Source organism: Trichogramma pretiosum, unplaced genomic scaffold, assembly GCF_000599845.2.
Source record: "Trichogramma pretiosum strain Unisexual culture from Peru unplaced genomic scaffold, Tpre_2.0 scaffold134, whole genome shotgun sequence".
NCBI classification, from domain to species: Eukaryota; Metazoa; Arthropoda; class Insecta; order Hymenoptera; family Trichogrammatidae; genus Trichogramma; species Trichogramma pretiosum.
In genome coordinates, this window is record NW_019640820.1 from 28683 (window position 1) to 50259 (window position 21577).

Here is a 21577-nt window from a genome sequence, read left to right on the forward strand (position 1 = left end):
AATCCGGGTTAAAAATCCGGGTTAACAATCCAGGTTGAAAATCCGGGTTAACAATCCAGGTTGAAAATCCGGGTTAAAAATCCGGGTTAAAAATCCAGGTTGAAAATCCAGGTTAAAAATCCGGGTTAACAATCCAGGTTGAAAATCCGGGTCAAAAATCCAGGCTAACAATCCAGGTGGAAAATCCGGGTTAAAAATCCGGGTTAACAATCCAGGTTGAAAATCCGGGTTAAAAATCCGGGCTAACAATCCAGGTTGAAAATCCAGGTTAAAAATCCGGGTTAACAATCCGGGTTAACAATCCAGGTTGAAAATCCGGGTTAAAAATCCGGGTTGAAAATCCGGGTTGACAATCCAGGTTGAAAATCCAGGTTAAAAATCCGGGTTGACAATCCAGGTTGAAAATCCGGGTCATAATCCGGTTTGGAAATCCGGGTTAAAAATCCGAGTTAAAAATCCAGGATTAATCGGATGTATAATCCGGGTTATAAATCCAGGATTAAAAATCCAGGATTAAAAATCCAGGATTAATCGGATGTATAATCTGGGTTAAAAATCCAGGATTAAAAATCCGGGTTATCAATCCAGGATTAAAAATCCGGGTTATAAATCCAGGGTTAATCCGGGTTAAAAATCCAGGATTAATCCTGGTAAAAATCTGAGTTCAATCCAGCTCAAAACCCGAATTTAATCCAGGTAAAAATCTTGGTTAGAAACCAGTGAATAATCGAGCTTTAACCCGATAGAATGTTGGCCGATACTCAGATGTAAAAAATCATATAAAACTGTTTAAAACCCGGTTACAAAGCTGGTGAGTATCCGATGGTGGTAAAAATAGATTAAATGTAAGATTAAATCTAGTTAAAAACCTGGTTTTACACCAAGGCTCAGGATTAAAACCTATTTTAATCGGTTCGTACCCGAGGTGCGAATCAGTTAAAAGCCCAGGTTATCACTAAACTGGAATGCGTTCTATAAAACAATATAGTAAATGAGTGCGAGTAGGAGAACACCGGGCACTATGCACATTTTCGAGCCGGGTAAAATTAAAAAAAGTAATTTAAATAAGCAGTTTGCAATAACCGTATTACTTGGTTTTATTTGTATCGTAGCTCTAGCTGTGCCAGGATATCCCGGCTAACATGGCTACTGTGGACGCACCCAGTATCATAGATGTGTTCTGCAGCTTCGAATAATTTGAAAAAATCAATTCGAAGAGTACCTTATTAGCTTTTTATAATTTTACTTGAATATAACACTTGCAGATTTACATATAAAGGTACTCGCCATCTACCGGTGGAGGTTTTAAGTAGTATTATCGTAGTTAAAGACGTTCAATGCTGGTCATAATAGAAAATCCCTCGACCAAATTTGAATACCATTACAGATTTTCACAATCGTAACGACGCGTTAAACCAATTGTTTCTCCTTTCTCCTTTCTCCCATACAGCATCCTCTGGCAGCTCACTCGAATCCGAGCGGCGGACTGGATCATCCCATGGTGGCGGCCTACAGCGCCGGTGCCGGTGGCTCGGCGCCTCACCAAGTCCTGACCGGACCTCCGCATCATCCCTCGCATCATCCTCCTCCACCGGCATCGGCCGGAGCCGGTGCCTCCGCGACGGCTTCCGGGCCGGGCGCCAACGTCGTCTACTCGTCCGAGAGTCCGGTGGTGGGCGTGCCCGGACGTCGAACACCCCTGGGCGCCGTCGGACTGGGCGGATTTTACTTCCAGCAGCAGCCCGCGGCCCATCAGCAGCAGCAGCAGCAACAGCAGCAACAGCAGCCTCACGCCTCGTCGTCGGGCAACAACGTGCCCACGGATGAGAATAGGCCGGAGCACGAGAGGTACTCTACATATCCTTGCAAAAACTATATGAAATATCCTCTTGCGATGATAATGGCAATCGTTATGTTTGCTTTCAGATCGGGCAGCTCAAGACTCAATTGCCCGTCGTCCAAGATGAAGACGACCAGACAGGGCAAGAACGTGCGGCTGAACATCAACGCGCGCGAGCGCCGCCGCATGCACGATCTCAACGACGCCCTGGACGAGCTGCGCTCGGTCATACCCTACGCGCACAGTCCCTCGGTGCGGAAGCTCTCCAAAATCGCCACTCTGCTCCTGGCCAAGAACTACATTCTCATGCAAGGTGAGACATCGATTGAACGCATCCGAGCTATTATCTCTCTTACTTTCTGCATGCTGTACTATGTTGTTACGAATGACGGGCAAATCCTTCATTACGAAGGCTGTGGTAAAAACGCATGTATCATTAATTGGCTTGTTTTTCGCGATTTTTTTTTCCTGCAAATATGTTACAAATATTGAAATATGATCTTTGACAATGACAATTGGACTGTATCAAAAAATTTTCAATCAGTCTTCAACCTCTTTAAATAAGACGATACCATATTGCAACACTAGATGGCGATTACCTTTAAATCTGTATATCTGCAAGTGGCAAAGTCGAAATAATTATATAAGACACAGAATCTTTGATATGATATATAAATTATCATTTGACAGAAAAATTCAAATTTCAAATGTGTAAAATGGAAAATATCTTAAAAGTGTGTTGAAATGGTGGTATTCGTGAACTTCATATAGTTTAAAAAAGGTCATTAAAAATGTGCAGAACCAAATGTGGCCATGAAATATTAAAAAAGGGTTAAAAATTTTGGTTATTTGTCCAGTTTTAAAATAACTCACTGATAACCGAGAAAATTTTCATTGGCCGAACACTACACATAAAATGTTGAGCATTAATACTTAAGGGAGAAGGAAGAGAGGGGGGAGGGGGTTCAATTGGTACAAAATATTTCGCGATTACAATGAATCGATATCATTTTTCCTATTTTTCCCAAAAAAAAAAAAAAAAAGGAATTTAATTTGGGAACAGAGTTAAGATAATTGTCATTTCGTCAAATCATTTCATACTTACAAACTATTTGTAATTGCTGACATCAATGCCAAGACCGAAAAAATGTATAAATTTCCTCCTTCTGATTATCCACATAGTTATTTTTCTCTTATCTAAGCATAGGCCATAAGTGGCAATAATTCAACACTGGGTAATACATCACTCTCGCGCGCTAACGCCGATAATATACATAACTTACAGCGTACAGCATTGCATTATACATTATTACGTGTTTGTGTGTGCGTTTGCATGTATACAATATACGGTGCGCCTCGAAACAATGAACACCTCCGTTCGTCTGTTCTCTCCGCAGGAAACGCACTCGAGGAGCTGAGGCGCGTCATCGCGGTGCTGCAATCGCCGCACGCCCACGGCGCGGCCCTGCCGCCGACGCCCGTCTCCTGCGATCTGCTCTCGGGCTTCACCGGTCGACTGTTCCAGGGCGTCCAGGAGCTCCAGGGACTCATGCCGACCAACGCGTCGTCGGCCCAGCAGCAGCCACAAGGACAGCAACAGCAGGATCCGAGCCCGAGTGGAAAGTCGTCCACCGAGACCGTTTAAAAAAATTGTTTCTTATCCATACGAGGTTTTGTCTCGAGTATAGCATACTAGTCAACGAGAGTCCGTTAATCCAAGCCAATTTTGTCTTTTTAAAGCATATGATAATTGTATAAGTATAAACGTTAGTGAACGAGTGAGCCATAATGAATTTGATATTTTTCGAATTCAACGATACGAATCAATGAAGTTTGATGTATTATCAATACGAGCCAAAAATTTAGTCTGATATCAGTTATTATGACGAAAAACTTCAAAAAGTAGTAATATTTATTTTACATAACAACGAAAGTAAGACAAATTTATCTTTTAAGGATATGTAGCGTTTCAAGTAATAAACTAAAATGATACAACGTCCAGTGGAAGCAAGAACGCTGAATAACTACGCTACTTACATTAATCCTTTTATTTATAGCTGATAAAAAATTGAAATATATATAGCGTGCAGAGTAAGAATATTTAAATAATAAGCTCGAAAGTCTGTGAGCATCCGATTAGGATGACGGTGAAACGAAAGAAAGTACTGAAGCCTATTACTATATACACTATTAAAACTACAATGAAAGTAAAAGTAATCTGAAAGTAATTACTAGAATAAGAAAAGAAAAATTAATTCTCAATACCATCTATTAAAATAATAATTTAACTGTCGGAATTACCAAAGTCCATAATATAATTTTGCATAATTATACGACTCTTCATAACTCTGTTTTTATATTCAAGAATTCATTGATTTGCCTTATAGAAGATTATAGATTTAAAATAATTTTTTTTATACTTTTTGAGTTTTTAAGACTGAACTATAGGCTAAGCATATATTTAATAACTATCAAAGTTGATACACAGCTTCGCCTGAAAAAACTTTTTAACTATCATCAAGGCAGCAAATTAAGAAAGATTTATAGCTAACCAGTCGATGGTTGAAAAAAAAAATACTTACCAAAACTCCGTCAAGTACGAATAGTCAATATTAGTATGTGATATACACAGAGAAAATGTACGCTGTAATGACATAATTGAATAATCGGAATAAGTGATGAAACTTTAAATGGATTTATAAATATATATTTATAGTATTTTATCTTAAAACGTCGATACACACTTTTCTGAATTTTTTGTACTTCAAATGAAGAAAAAATCAACTACATACTTAATGTTGAGTCATTATTATAGACGCTTAGGTGTTTGAGCGCAACAAGCCAACCATTATACACTATAAAATATTGATAAATTATTAAGTATGATGTGTATTTGATATAAAAAGTGCCAATAATGAGAAAGACGCCAATTGTGCGTTGTGTATGTGCGAAACGTACACTTGCCAAATCATCCTCTCGACTATTTACTCGGAAGCAATATATGAAATGAGGCGTGATTTTCGACGTTAGACAGCGAGATCGTTTGACGATCACGTCGTTTCGTCGCACACTTGGTTCGCAAGAATGGGGAGAATTACTTCGAAGTCAATATTAATTATTAAGGAATCAAACTTTAACTAAATGTAAAACTAGTCGTAATTATAACGTGTAGCGTCAATTTTAAGTGTTTAGCTTGAAATAAATCTATTTACAAATTGGAGAGTCCATTGACGTTTTTTTTATTTCACTCCAACAAGTTGGTGTATTCGTGTAAAGTATTCACGCGAAACCGTATTGATATTATAATTCGTATTTGAAGGAATAATAAAAGATTTTTACAGTGACAACCAAATCGACGTGCCAGGGCTGAAAGATGCCGCTTCGGCATTCGGTATTTCTCCGTTTGAAGCTTCAACTTTAACTATTATTCTCATTCCAGCGACAGATTCTAGAATAGCATCCAATTTTATTTCTAAAACATGAAACATGAATATGGTGTAACTTCAAACGCAGAAAAAACCATCCTTCAGAATCGAGCGCTGAAATGGCATCTTTTTGCCCGGAGCGCGACATGGCATTTTTTTTGTCTGCTCAGTGAAGTGGCATCTTTCAGCACTGGCACTTCGAAATGAAAAAAAGTTTAAAAAGCTTTATTGTTCATGACAATGGTTGTCTAAAATTACATAGCGTATATTTAAAATAAATTCCATATTTCTAAGATTTGCTTTCCATATGTACTGCATTAATGTGATTTTCGAGACGCTTCTTGACGCTAAATGACTTGTGACAAGTCTTACATTCAAATTTTCTCCGTTTATGAGTTAAATTTACGTGATATTTGAGTACACTCTGGTATCCAAATGATTCGTGACAAATATCACACTCAAAAGGTTTGCTACTCATATGTACTGCACTCATATGCGCTTCAAAGCGGATTTTGTACCTAAATGATTTATGACAAGTATCACACTCAAAGGGTTTGCTCTGATTATGTACTATCTTTATGTGAGTTTCGAGGTTCTGTTTTAAACCAAATGACTTGTGACAAATCTCACATTTAAAGGGTTCACTTCGATTATGTACTCCATCGATGTGTTTAATGAGGTTTACTTTTCCTCCAAATGATTTGTGAAAATTCTCACACTCGAAGAGTTGACTCCGATTGTGTACTGTCATTATGTGAGTTTTGAGAGTATCTTTTCTTGCAAATGATTTATGACAAATCTCACACTCAAAGGGTTTACTCCGCAAATGTACTGCACTCATGTGAGCAGCGTGGTCACCTTTTCGTCCAAATGCTTTGTGACAAATATCACACTCGAAGGGTTTGCTCTGATTGTGTACTATCTTTATGTGAGTTTCGAGGTTCTGTTTTAAACCAAATGACTTGTGACAAATCTCACATTTTAAGGGTTTACTTCGATTATGTACTCCATCGATGTGTACAATGAGGTTTGCTTTTTTTCCAAATGCTTTGTGACAAATATAACACTCGAAGGGTTTGCTGTGATTATGTACTATATTTATGTGAGTTTGGAAGGAATCTCTTCGTCCAAATGATTTGTGACAAATGTCACACTGGAAGGGTTTGTTTTTTTCATGTACTTGATTCACGTGCCCTTCAAGCATATATGGGTATCTAAACGATTTGTGACAAATTTCACATTCAAGTGGTCTACTGCCCTTGTGTGTCGTTTCCATTTGTCTCGTTGAAGTCGCTTCTTCTCTGGTAAATTTACGATTACTATCGTAATTGAATCCTTTTTTAATTAAAATTATAAGCTTCTTTCTATTAAAGTCTTTTGCTGGATTTTCTTCCTTTACATCCGTAGCTTGGTAGATGGTCGTCAATGAGGGCTCAGGTTCAAGTTTTACCAATACGCTCTCACAATCTATCAAAATATCCTCATCTTTCTTCTGCTGCGACGAAATACAGTCATTGGTGGGATTTGCCTGAAATTAAAATTGTGTTATAGTTTTTTTATGGAGCAAATAAGAACATAATTTCAAAAAATAGATCTTACCAATGATTCATTCGCCGATAATTCATCAGAGTTTTCGGCTTTGCAAATTTCTAATTCATGTGATCCATCGTCCTTATTCGTCGTTTCTATTTGTCTTGTTAAACTCGATTCTTCTCCAATCGTAAATGGACTGTTATTATCGCAATCGGATCCTTTTTTATTTAAAATTGTAAGCCTTTTACTGTTCAAGTCATTTGCTGGATTTTCTTCCTTTATATTCTTAGCTTGGTAAATGGTCGTCAATGAGGGCTTAGGTTCATGTTTTACCAATACGCTCTCGCATTCTATCAGAATATCCTCATCTTTCTTCTGCTGCGACGAAATACAGTCACTGGTTGGATTTGCCTAAAAGTAAAATTGTGTTATAGTTCTTTTGTGGAGCAAATCTGATCATAATTTCAAAAGATAGATCTTACCGATGATTCATCAGAGTATTCGGTTTTGACCGAGACCCCCAGATCGACACTCTCGTTGGCAACATCTTCCCAATTGTCACAAGGCTCCTCTTTAATACTAAAGAAACGATCGTTTAAAAATATATCTTTGGCAAGCATGAAAAAGTGTATACCTAACTAAATCCTGTCTACTTTCCATCGCTTCGTTACTATAATTTATCTTGAAATTATTCAAAATTAGATGCCTCGAGTAGCCAACACCGTATCTTATTTTCACCAACAAACGTGTACGGATATTATTTGTAAACACTTCTTACAGCAGGAAATGATTAATAGCGACTGAGCGTAGACAGTTTTGTACAACGATTTTTTGCCACTGACATGTATTTAACATTATACCGAGATCGTAATGAAAATATCATTCCCTTAGGTACACAATTAGCTTACACGAACGGGCGATATGTGCGAAGAAACAATAGCACAAAAAAGTATTTTTCGGTTTACTATCCACGAAATTTCGAGAGTATAAAAACGTGAAAAAATCAACTAACGTCTTAGGCGCTAGGGACTATTAATCCTTTAATGCCTCAAATTTTAATTATGGGTATAAATTTCAAATCTTGAAAAATTATGAAGATGTTCGTTCTTCTGTAAAATGTCATGTTTATTTCAGAATTCGTTATCATATCAATTGCTGAAAAAAAAGTAATTCATTTTTTATTTTCGTTTTCATTTATTCATTATTTTAATTTTTGTTGTCAGAATTACGTGGAGAAATAACGCCACGTCGAAGAATGTCAACTACTTTTAATTTTGGTACTGTTGACTTTCATATCGTAAAATTTTGCTACCTGATGGGCTAGATTTTTTTGAAAAAAATTTTTTAATAATTTTTTTTTATACTTTGCCGGCTAGGCGCTACCGCACCTCTTGATATTTAATGCAATTTCAGTACTTCGAGCGAGTACATGAAATACCTTGTCATGTCATCCCATGAAAGGAGAATAAAATGTATACCTACAATAAAAATTTAACATTGAACCTGTGTAGATCCAAGTGAAATCAAAATGCCGTGAAATATCCCATGTACATAAAGAGGCGTAAAATCACGAAGAACATATCCCGAGCCGGGCAATGCCGAGAATCCGATTTATATGCGGGCAGTTTCTTAAACGCCAGACAAAAACGGATGCTCATTGTTCCTCTTTTTCCTCCAGCTTCAATCGAGCCGTACACCTTGATATACATGCGTGCTCGGCTTTATACATTGCTCATACATGAAAAAATATAAGATATAATTTCTTTGGGTGCACATCTGTCGCGTGGCGTGTATTCCGGACTTCCGCCGATTCTTTTTCTTTTCTTTTACTTTTTTTCATAATTACCGCTTTGCTTTGTATCGATAATTTCAAGCTCGCTTCCCCTTCAGTATACATTAGCTATCTATCTGGCAAATAATCAGAAACTCAATTACCTTCGATTTTTCTTACATAACCCGTTCGCTTTTGTTTAAAAAAAAATTAGTCAGTAATATAATAATTAAAAATCGGTGTCTTTTATAACCTAATATCAATTAAAAATTTCACGAAGTTCAAGATTGAAACATCAATATAAAACATAACTGATCTGAAATAAGTTCTCTCAAAACGGATTCTGTCCAGCATCGAAATGGCAAAGTGGTTTTCGGAGCTTTACTAAATTTTCAGTTCGAAAATTTGATTTTTATGTTCAATCAAGTTAGGTAAATTTAATAAACTTTCTCACTATCGTTATTGCATTCCAATACTGTGCAGTGTTTTTCGCTCAGCTGATTCTTTTTGTTATGGTAACCATATTACTAATCCGTAGATAGGCGAGCTTTTGAGGAAATTCAAAAAATACTATTCCCTGCAGTCAATCTGTGGCCATACCATTAAGTCATTTGTAGCCTATAACATTTAACGAAGCCGGTGGTGGATTATGGAGCGTGGGACGGCAGAAAAAAAGGTAAAATATCAAAAAAATTTCTTGAAGAAATCGTCACTGAGTTAGAATTTTAAATTAATTCAAATATTGTTATGACTATGCATAAACAGATAAAATGGTAATTTAATTGTAAACGATATGATCATAAACGATTTTGACATCATTCCTCAAGTATTGATTATGTTTATACTAAAATAAAATTAGTTCGAATATTGTATTTCTTGATGAAACAAGTCATAACACTAAAAGATAAATTTTACTCGTTCAATTTCCAAAATAGAAGAATCCAACGTTCAATTTGGGCATCAAAATGGATGAAAGTGAGAAGAGATTCGAAGATAATAATTTAAGAGAACACGACGTTATTGTTTCAGACGATAAGAAATACGTTCGTGATATTTGCCAGGAGGCATTTACACTAGAATCAAGCTTGATAACACACCGAGACAGAATACACAATGAGCAAAAAAATTACTCATGTGACAAGTGCGAAAAGAAATTTGAGTTCCGAAGTCATTTGAGTAGACACCAAATATCAGTACACAAAAGCCGCAATGATTTTGCATGCGACAGGTGCGAAAAAAAATTTATGAAACAATCGAATTTGTCTACGCACCAAAAATTAGTACACAAAGATCGTGAAGATTTCACGTGCAAAAAGTGCGAGAGAAAATTTGAAAATAAATCAACTTTACTGAAGCACAAAAAAATTTTCCACGAAGTTTTCAAAGATTACTTATGTGAAAAGTGTGCGAAGAGATTCAGAAATAAACGAAGTTTGCTCATACATGTGAAGACAATTCATGAGGGTCGTAACAATTTCATCAGTTATGAACGCAAGACGAAATTAGGAATAAAATCTGATTTGATCAAGCACCGAAATACAGTCCATGATGATTGTAAAGATTACTCATGTGACATATGCAAGAAAAAATTTGGACAAAAATCGGATTTGATCAGACACCAAAGATCAGTCCATGAAGGTCGTAAAGATTTTGCTTGTGATAAGTGTGAGAAGAAATTTACACAAAGAGTGAATTTGCTCTCCCACCATAAGATAGTACACGAAAGTCGCAAGGATTTCGTATGTGACAAGTGTGACAGGAAATTTGGATACAAATCGCATTTGCTTTCCCACCAAAGGACGGTCCATGAAAATCTCAAGGATTACGCCTGTGACCAATGCGAGAAAAAATTTGGAGAAAAATCGAAATTAATCAGACATCAAAAGACGGTCCACGAAAATCGCAAATATTATGTATGCGACAAATGCGGGGAGAAATTTGAAATGAAATCGAGTTTGCTTTTACACCAAAAGGTGGTCCACAAAAGTTACAAAGATTTCGCATGCGATAATTGCCAGAAGAAATTTGTACGTAAGTCATATTTGTTGAGACACCAAAGGTTAGTCCATGAAGGTTGCAAAAATTATGCATGCGACAATTGTGAGCAGAAATTTGGACAAAAAACGGATTTGATCAGACACCAAAAGACATTCCATGAAGGTCGCAAAGATTACGTATGTGATAAATGTGATAAGAAATTTGTGAGTGAAGGCAATTTGAAACAACATCAAAAGACAATACACGATGGTCGTAAAGATTACGCATGTGAAAAATGTGAAAAAAAATTTACACAAAAACCGAATTTGCTCACCCACCTAAAGACGGTACACGAAGGTCGCAAAGATTACGCATGTGACAAATGCAAAAAAAAATTTGGACATAAAAGTTATTTACTTTTGCACACAAGAACAGTCCACGAAAGACGCAAAGATTTCGCATGCGTGAAATGTGAGAAGAAATTTGGAAGTAAACCAGATTTGTTAAGGCACCAAAGGGCAATCCATCAAGGTCGCAAAGACTACGCATGCGATAAGTGCGTGAAAAAATTTGGTCAAAAATACAATTTGCTTATTCACATAAGGACAGTACACGACGGTCGCAGAGATTACGCATGCGAAAAATGTGAGAAAAAATTTTCGCGAAAATTCGATAGGCTTTCGCACCAAAAAAAGATCCATGAAGGTGGTACAGATTTCACATGTGACAAATGTGAGAAGAAATTTGGATACAAATCGCATTTGTTAATCCACCAAAAGACAGTACACGATGGTCGCAAAGACTACGCTTGTGACAAATGCGAAAAAAAATTTGCACAAAAACAGACTTTGCTTCTCCACCAAAAAAAAGTACACCAAAGTTGCACAGATTACATATGCGACAAGTGCGAAAAGAAATTTGGAAGTAAATTATGTTTGTTGAGGCACGAAATGACGGTTCACCAAGATCATTAACATTTGGTGTACCAACATCGAATTTGAGTAGGCACCGAAAAACAATCTATAAAAAAAATACTGATGTAATAAATACGCTTTATTCTCGTAATTAAAGATACTTCTAGTTTTTATGAATAATATGTTGCTTATACAAATTTCTCGAACTCATTGCAGTCATATGCTTGGAATATTTCTTCAGAAAATAGCGTATATCTCATAAGTGAAATAATGAAAAGCACTGATTTTTTTTATAATAGTAAAAATGTGTAGATACTTGTATATGTTGTAGATGTTTTTTATTCAAAAATTTGAATAAAAATTGTACAAATGTGATTGTCTCATCTGAATTTCGAGCTATCAACTATCATTAAACCTTGTTGTAAATCTCTAAATTGGTCAAACACGACGACCTATTAGAAGATTTTCATAAATTTACGGACAAACGCTAACTATTTCTGCTAAGAGAGATGTGATCGGTAGAAGCAATAATTTTTTCATTGAAAAAATTAACGTGGAAAATATCATTTTTTTAGTACTTTCCACAATTTTATTTTAATTGTGCAGGTGGCCTCATACTCGCACTCGATTCTAACTGGCAAGTAGTGTCTGTCCTCTTTCGTTTACTCAGTCATTTTCTCTTATTTTCTCTAGAACTCACTTAGGACTGAGCAAGGAATTTTTTAAATGATCATTTATTTACAAGTACCTGCGAAGAAATTCAACGAAAAAAGGTTGCTTTCATTGATAAAAGTTAAATCGTTTATCGATTTTGATTCTTTACAAATATTATTTATAAAAATCATATGTTTTGTTAAATTATCGATGCAACAGCGGCAGATACTTTACTAACTATGGAGCCACGTGATGTTCCAAAAACTAATTAAACTTCATTCCTAATATCATGTATCTATAAATACTATTATTTTCTGTAACGGTGTGTTTTAGAGACACAATTCTTTTCTGTATGAATGTTGTTTCATGCGTATGTGAGAGCCAATTGTGCGCCTGGATGAATGACATTTTCATTACAATTTCAGTGCCTTTTTAATAACATGCGAGAGTAATTGTGTATCGCAGTACATTACTCCTGGGTGACGGTAGAGGGAGGAAGTATCCACCGGTGAAGAACTGAATTTCTTTTTGTGAGCATATATTTACCTATTTTTAAAAGTGTATGTCGGTCCATGGATAAAATTGAGGTACAATATTGGCTACTCGAAGCGTTTAACCTCGAAAACTTTCTCAGTGCACATCGTTAAAACTTACAGTGAAAATTCTTATGATCCAAAGAACGATGGAGAGTAAAGAGGGCATCGTGAGGTATTACTTTTTATCAAGGCACGATATTTATAAATAATTGATCAATCATTAAACTTTACTATTCTTTAGTGTGAAACAAGAGACGAACGATACTTGGCCAGATGAAGGCGACGATTTTGTTTCCAATTCAGCATACTCTTGCAAAATTGAAAACGTTGATGTATTTCCATCTTATAAAACATCGGTGAGTTCAATAAATTGAATCATGTTTACCTTAGGTTTTTCACTTTTCGCGCTTCACTATCGAAAACTATTTAATTTTAGGCAAATCATATGAATAAGGTTATGACGACACAGAAAAGAAAAGGTGAAAAAATATTCGTAGATTTCGAGTGCAAAAATGTTAAACCTGAACTGATGTCTCAATCAACCGCAGTCTGCAAAACTGAGTATCAAAGTTGTATACCTATTGTAAAAATGGAAAACCAAATGGAAAACAAAAAAAAGTTGAATGATAGAGATCTGATAGTTTTTATAAAAAAACAGTTTGACTATGATAATAATTGTCAGTTTCAAGTTAATTCCCGATTGAAGTTTGACGAACATGAGGAGGTTAGAATATTTAAAAAAACTATGCATGAAAAATTAACGAACAAACGAACGCAACAAGGAATTAAACGATTTGAATGTGAAATTTGTCACAAATCATTTGTATACAAGAGTCATCTCAAATGTCACGTGAATACAGTACATAAGCGCATCCAACTCTTCGAGTGTGAGAATTGTCACAAATCATTTGGATATAAGCATGTACTTCAAAGGCACATAATTACAGTACACGATCGACAAAAAACCTTCGAGTGTGACATTTGTAACAAATCATTTGGACAAAAAAGTACCCTCAATCTTCATACAAATGCAGTACATAAAGGCGAAAAACCCTTCGAATGTAATATTTGTTACAAACCATTTGGATACAAGGGTGATCTCAAGAGACACATTAATGAAGTACATTATCGTATCAAACGCTATGAATGTGAAATTTGTCACAAATCATTCGGATACAAGAATGTACTCAAAAATCACATAAATTCAGTACATGAGTATAGCAAACCTTTCGAATGTCGAATTTGCCACAAATGATTTGGACAAAAATGTGACCTCAAATCTCACATAAACGTAGTACACAATGGTAACAAACCTTTTGAATGTGAAATTTGCCATAAATCATTTGGATGTAAGTGTGATCTGAAGAGGTACACATGAATGAAGTTCATGCTCAATGCAAACCTTTTGAATGTAATATTTGTCAACAGTCATAGTGATATTTGTCACCGCAAAGAGCATCTCGAAGTTCACAATATAATGACAGTACATGATTGCAGCAAACTCTAAGGGTGTGCGTAATGTCAAAAATTTTTTGGATAAAAAATTTCTCTTGAAAGGCACAAAAATACAGTAGATAATCGAAGCATAGGAGCGTGAAATTTGTCGTAAACCGTTTTCATGCAAGTGAAATCTCAAAGGGCACGAAAATTTAGTACACAATCGGAGCAAACCATCGAATGTAACATTTGTTCCAAAGCATTAGAAGACTTCTGTAATCACTTTAATACGCTATATAGTTTTAGATAATTTTTCTTATAAAAATCTTTTAATTTAGTGTATAAACAATAAAGTATTTCAAATTGACATTAATTTTGTCATGATTTTGGAAACTAATCTTAGAAGATTCACTTATTAGTTCAACTTTAACTGTAATCTAAACAAATTAATTCTCAAGCGCCTAATGTGCGCTAAGTGTTCAAGTATGACTGAAAGACATCATTTCGCTATGATCGTTCAACCTCACCAATCGACGTGGATGTTTATATTCCCGGGCAGCATAATAAGTACTATTGTTATTAAATGCTATTGCCGATTGGGCAGCATAAAAATACATTATGTGCATGCAACCGATTCTCTGTGAAATTTAATCGTCTCCTTCTGTCCCGATAAGTTCCTTTTCAGTCTCACATTTTCGCAAAATTTTATAAGAATTTCCGAAACTTTCCATTCCGTTTTTCAGTATTACAAAGTTGCCAATTTTTTGAAATTTATGATTATCATCTATATTTAAAAATGCAATGGCAAAGACCTCTGAGAATATATTTAATCTTATTTTTATCTGTACATTTTCCAAAAAACTTTACCGCTGCGAAAAAACAAAAAATACTAGATTCTCCGAAAAATTAAGAAAAATTAAGAAAAAATTGACGTATCATGCTAAATTCAAGTCTTTGCTGGAGGTTTTATGAGAAATAGTGTACTCACTTACGAAGCTTCAGAGAACATGTTTATTGCACAGCCTCTAAGGCTTTTCATTTTTTCTCTGTTTCTATAAGAAACGTTATTTTCTATTTATTTTCATAAATTAAAATGACAAAGACAATGTTTGTAATTGTTAGTCTTAAAACCATGTAAAATAATTAACTAAAAACATTTTTTTTAACCTATTGGAAAAAGGTTGTCATCAGCGTGAACGGATATAAAAAAAATCGCATCATTGATTTATTCAACTTTTATTCGCCATCGCCAATAATATTAAAAGATTATTAACAGTTTTCTTGGAAAACTTCTGCAAATCATTAAATCATACGTTGATTTTTCACGTCACATCGACATCCAAATCTTCTATTCTTTGCTTTTCAAACGACCGCACGACGGCTCGAATTTTTCGCAAGATCGTCAAAATAAAAAAGATGGCAATGACCGCGCGCGCGCCACCGCGTGACTCGCGCCTCTTTTCTGCCTGCCCGAACGTTTTCCCGTCACAAAGTCGTATCGCGTCATTATCATCGCTACAATGACAATACAATACGAATCGAGATAATATTGTTGAAAATATAACAAAAAGTCAAAAAAGCTTTCGCTCATTTAATTAGTGGTGTAAGTATATCAACCGAGAGGCGAGATCCCGGAGTCTAGCGACACCTGGCGACTTGGCTCGGAGCGACTGCACCGCGCATCTACCGCACTGTGATTATATATAGTGCATTCGTAGTAGATAGGTAGTGTATATATACGTATGTATAGGCGCGCACGAGCATGACCTCGCGAATCGCGCGTGCCGCGAAACCGACCATACAGACGCCATCGCGCGCCATCGTTTCGTTTCGTATACACACACACTCACACACAGGGTTCGCAATCGCCGTCTCTCTCTCTCTCTCTCTCGCTCGTGCAGTGCGCAAAACTTCCCAACGAGTCTCTACTTTACTCTCGCTCTAGCGACGAAAGGGGGGCTCTCTATCATCGTATGTACACCTATATAGGTATATATATGTGGCGCGTATGTTGCCGCCTGCTGTACCGAGTGCGCTAATGTACGACTTACGACGAGCGAAAAGCACGCGAATATAATATAGCGGCTCTCTTTTTTCTCTCTCTGTCTCTTTCTCACCGACGTCGGATGTATACATATATAGTGTGTCCGAAGAACGGAGTCGCTGCGGCGGCGGCAGGCGGCTGCGGTACTATATAGGTATACATGACTATGTAGTGGCAGCGGCGACGGTGAACGGCTGCAGTGCACACACACGCACACATACATAAACAATATTCTGCACACTAGTCGAGAGAAAGAAGGAGACGGAGAGAAGAGAAGTCGGAGCGCTGTATATACGTGTATACAGTCAGGGTAGTATGTGTGCTGCTCCATACTATCTTATACATACACGCGCTACATCGGGCAGGCTGCTGTGGTGTAGGTAGGCAGTAGCGTTGCATTCGATAAATCGTGCGCATCGACGAGAGACTAGAGAGAAAGAGAGAGGAAAGGGTCGAGCGCGGCGCCCTCGCGACGACGACGACTACGAGTACTACTACTATTACTAGTAGCCAAAGCTGCACTGCCTTTTGTTGTTGATACATCGGCACGCAGCGCGAGCACACCGTATATTACAGTATATAGCCTCCGTACGAAATTGCAGTGCTGCTGCGTCGTGTGCTCGGTGCGGCTTTATGACCGTGCGAGAGAGATCGCGTCAACATAACCGTGTTTTCTGTTGCTCTCGCTCCGTGTGTAAATTTGTATCTCAACTCGACTGCTTTTCTCACGGTCTACTCTCGTGCTGTCTGTGTTAACTATATATTGAATATATCAGTGATGTTGGTTAATTTAACGCGCTAAACTGTTCGTGTGTACAAACAAATCTTTCGCGTATATCGTGTGGGGTTATTGTCAAAAAAGTGGAGAGCTTAAAGCGATAATAACGTACGGCGGTTAGACAGTTGCGTGCATCAGTGTAGAGTAGTGTGTGCTTTCAAAAAGCTAAACAGTTTGTATCGAGTGTACGCAGCCAATAAGCACGTTTGTAAATCTGCGAGACGTAATAGATTTGAAAAAAATACGTTCTTCGATCAACAAAAAAAAAATATATGTATTACGTTTGATAGAAGATGTTTGTGTGCTGCTGCGCCGACGAGTGTTGATCGATACTCGCACGATCGTGTAGTGATGATGATGACGACGACGACGACGACGATGAGGCCGTAACGGTCGCGTTCGAAATATCTATCGAGCATAGAGGTTGTGTGTGTGTGTGTATTTCATATATAAATCGAACCTCTCTCGGCCTCGAACGCATAAACGCACACCTTCTGTATCGCTGCAGTTATTGAAAATACTGCAGAGAGCGAGAGAAAAACGTCGACGTGATCTCCGCTATATCGTTTGATATTGTGCTGCTAACTTTTTCGAATACGAAAAATAGGAGGGACCTTTCGTCGATTCGCAACGAGTGTTGAAAGATTAGGATCACCAGCAACAGCGACGGCAGAAAAACACACAAACGAGAAGTCGCGGAATATGTGACAAGCAGACGTCAGCTGTGTTTACAAGAGAGAGCGGTAAGTAATGTTGATATCTCGCTGATATACATATTACGCTATTGTTACAAGAGAGACTCTCGATGAGTCGACGCGTTTCTTGCGCCTTATAAATATATACTCTCCGATCGAATCAATCCGTTCGTAGCTCTCAGCTGCTATATAATATAATAATAACGTTATAATCGAATTCGTCGCGAAAATCGTTCCCTCTCCCACTCGCTGCTATTACTGCTGTGCTTGTTGCTCCGACTTTGTCACGCATCGCGAGTTTAAACTCCAACGCATTGTTTTCCTCTTCTTCGGTTCTTTTTTTGTTGAAAACGAGACGACGACGACGACGACGAAGTAGTGTATTTATAAAAATGAAAAAAAAAAGAAGTAACTCGCGACCGATGAAGCATACAGCGCGTCATCGCAGCAGCACACATCTTCGGGGGCACTTCCTGCGCTTGCCGCACGATACTGCCTGTTTTTATATATTATTATTATTATATGTGTGTGTATCTGGCCTCGCTAAAGCCGGCATTGCAGTTCTGCATCTTCCATTGGACCTGTATGTATGAGTATGTATGTACCTTTTCAAGCCCTCGGCTCGAACGGGTGTACGAGCAAAAGCAGGTACACATTAACACAAACGCACACGTACTCTCTCAGGGCAGGTGCACTCCATAAAGTGTGCAGGTATTACAAAACGCGCGCGCTGAGAGTAAATCTACGCACGATTCGTCGCCTTCGATTCGAATCGGGAAGACAGATAAAAACAAAGCAAAATAAAAAAAAACTTATTGCGCCCGCGCACTCGCGCCGCTTTGTTGTGATACAGCAGCTCAGGCAAGTTGTGTGATTACTTCAGTCGAGCGTTCGTTCCTCTTACTCCGTGCCTCTCTCTCTCTCTCTCTGTTTTCATCGTTTTCACCGTTATAGGCTCGAGTTTGCGCGCTGTCAGTTATGTGCCTATTAGACACATCTATAGTAGTAGTGCAGTCGTCGAATCTCGACGTGGCTGTGGAAGCCATCGTTTATCTATTAGACGCGTCATCGCGTTTTGGGAGGGCCCTTTACGATACACTTACTTATTTGAAAATTATTGATAAAAAAAAAAGTTAAAAATCCGCGTAGCGACGATTATTGGTAGCCGTGCACAGACGATCGATTACCGTCCGACGTCTGCGTGTGCGTTTAATGCAGCGATGTTGAATTATTAAACACACTTGATATTGTAATGAAAAAAAAAAATACACGCGACAAAGAGACAATGTATAGACGCGCTCGTATTACAAGCGCGAGTAATACGCAATCTATATTAACGTTCCTATCGCAGGCGAATAATTACACTGTACGTGTGCGAGACGTCGATCATCGCGGCACGCATGTGTGTATTCGTACGTCGCGTATCGATATGCCAGCGCACGTTCGAGTTTGATTAGCAGACTGAATTGCGAGTCCAGCGTTGTAGGGGCATCTTCTACCCACAGCGACTGCGTTATTATTGCTATTTACGTGCACTAGACTCAGCAGGGACGACCCCTACTACGTTGATTTTATACCAAAGAGTTGCAGAGTTAAGCTGTCGAGCACGAGTGGGCAATATGCACGCGCACCTTTACCCAGTACAATATACATATAGATATAGATATATTTATCGGCCAAGCAGCGAACGTAACACGCATCGCCTACTAGCCTAACGTATCGATATCTCTTTCCTATGTATATGTATATATTTGTGTGCGAGTTGCAGCTCAACTTTGCGCGCGTGCAAAGTCAAGGAAAAAACGGTAGGCGACGACGACGGCGACGGCGGCTTTTCCGCTGTAGGCAATCGATTTGTTCGTCTGTCTCTCTGCGCGTATGTGTTTCTCGAAGAAAAACATCGTCGTTCAGAATTTCGTCTTATGGCACTATACATACGCTTGCAGTTATTAAAAGTATCTGCTGTTTATAATATGCATCTTGATAATTACATGGGGTACGGATCAACGAAGGGTCGCATCCGTAAAGCCGCGATTATACGATCATTATCTACATTCGCCAATCGTCAAGGTCGCGATCGCTGCCCTCGACATCGAGATCGGAGCGCGTGCCGTGAAAAATTCAATCTCTCCTTGACTCCCCATCGACGATCGATTGTAGCGCGGTGGTGATTTTCTCGCCTCGGCGCACGAACTCCCGAAGCTCCCGTCGATCTGCGAATTTTTTTTATGTAAAACACTGCACATTTTGTAAGGAGCCGCGTGACCCGATAAATCATAGCGACTCTATGAGTTGCGCTCGATGCAGAGAATTGCTCGTTCTCTCGGCAGCGACGATCGAAATCTCGACTTCGTCTCTCTCTCTCTCTCTCTCTCTTCAGTTTGCACTTTCTACATCCCACTACTGCCACCACCATCGCTGGCTGCTGTTTATACTCTCGATCTCCGGCCGTCGTCGAGTCGTCGGTGCAGCTATTATATGTCTATTTCTCGATCTGTGCATGTACCACGCGCTCACTCACCACATAAACACTTCTTGCACATTCACAAATACACAATTGATAAAAATCGATTTACACTGATTCCGAGCGTAAAATAGCTATTTTCAATGTTGTACGGAGCACCAGACTCGCTGCTTATGTGGTAACACCTTTTGAAAATAATATTCCCTCCACCTATTCACAATATTTCGTCTGGCTTGAAAGTACCTATGTATAAATCTCGTATACGAGCTTCATTCAAAAAATGCCTCCGAGATATATATTGTGTATGGCATTTTCGCACCACGTAGATGCAGAAAATCAGGACACATTTATAAAATAACTCCGATGTACTTGATTATCATACACGCGTAGCTAAAAGCAAATTCAAAAATTTGCGCAAAAATCGTCGGAGCTCGAGTCGAATCAATGGCACCACGACATCTATCGAGTTCATTCATCGGATACCTACGTAATATATAGGGTATATGGATTGAAACACTAAGCTAAAAAGGCGAGAAGTCTCGAAAGTGCAGACGCTACTATACGACGACGACGACGATGCGCGAGGTAAAACGAGCATCGACAGCTGCAGCTGCTGCGTCGTCGTCGTCGTCGTCGGTGGCGGTGCAGCTCTGATATAGTGTGTGTGTATCCATACGCTCTCTCGAAGGATATACCCTTGCGTGTGCTCGAATTGCACGTGTATATCTTATTTTCACGTCGTGCATTGCGCTCGATCGCGCCTGGGGTGTCTCGCGCAGGACCGTGTTTATAATATATAAATGCGCGCGTGGGGCAAAGAAAAGAGGTGTATCTGTAAGACGGGAGAAAGACGAAGCAAGGACGCGATCGGCTCGGTTACTCGCACACAACATACACACACCGCGCCGCGTACAACTGCCGATCGATTTTCTGCCCCTCATCCGTGACAGTCATCGATTAGACGCACGATCGATTGTTTTTCTCTCGTCTCGTTCGCCTTCTTCTCCTTCCCTGACCTCGACACCCATTTAAAGCAACAAACAGCGTATAATATGCCCTGGTATCTCCAAGCACTTACTTAATGGGACGATCACAAAAATTAAAAATTTGGCGTGTCCGAGTTTATTCGGTTATGGCGCGTTAGTTAAGCTCCTCGAAGATATTTAAGCAGCACATACTCCAGCTTGAATTTCTTTTTCTCTTTTTCGCGATGTCGTGGTAGTGGCCCCGTGATTTTGCCGAGTCAGAGTTTCGCGTATACTTGACATATAGAATTCGGTACCTATTGATTCCTCTTTTTTTCCTTGTTATATTTCGCACACGATTATACGTGTATGTCCGGTTTGGTACTCGCGCCGAAAAGTATCTTAAGAGAGTTCCTGATCTTTTTTTGGCGCGCGCGACTCCTAATCGCGGCAACTGCTGTCTCCGTTGTTTCGACAGCAGCAATACACATCTGCGCATATAATGTAAGGTATCGTTTCAGGATCGCAAAGAGAAAATAATTCA

General features: G+C 38.4%; 3 protein-coding genes across 3 annotated transcripts in view; 2 read left to right on the top strand and 1 right to left on the bottom strand.

Annotated features, from left to right (window-relative positions):
* LOC106653951 (class E basic helix-loop-helix protein 22-like) overlaps positions 1-3688 on the top strand; it is a 9246-nt gene extending 5558 nt beyond the window's left edge. Inside the window, exons 3-5 of the mRNA XM_014373616.2 lie at positions 1451-1848; positions 1927-2153; positions 3238-3688. Coding sequence (XP_014229102.1) covers positions 1451-1848; positions 1927-2153; positions 3238-3485 — 873 coding nt within the window. The 3' untranslated portion in view covers positions 3486-3688. The remainder of the gene's footprint in view (positions 1-1450; positions 1849-1926; positions 2154-3237) is intronic.
* Positions 3689-5480: 1792 nt separating this feature from the next.
* LOC106653952 (myoneurin-like) lies at positions 5481-7598 on the bottom strand. The gene is made up of 5 exons (XM_014373617.2): positions 7433-7598; positions 7281-7377; positions 6865-7209; positions 6359-6793; positions 5481-5513 (listed from the first exon to the last, which is right to left on the bottom strand). Exons 1-5 carry the CDS (start codon positions 7456-7458, stop codon positions 5481-5483), a joined length of 936 nt encoding a protein of 311 aa, XP_014229103.2. The 5' UTR covers positions 7459-7598.
* Positions 7599-12696: 5098 nt separating this feature from the next.
* On the top strand, positions 12697-14014 carry LOC111694450 (gastrula zinc finger protein XlCGF26.1-like). Its single transcript, XM_023462759.1, has 4 exons — positions 12697-12822; positions 12892-13006; positions 13087-13857; positions 13946-14014. The coding sequence occupies exons 1-4, from the start codon at positions 12782-12784 to the stop codon at positions 14012-14014; spliced, it is 996 nt and encodes a 331-aa protein (XP_023318527.1). The 5' UTR covers positions 12697-12781.
* The last annotated feature ends 7563 nt before the right edge of the window (positions 14015-21577 follow it).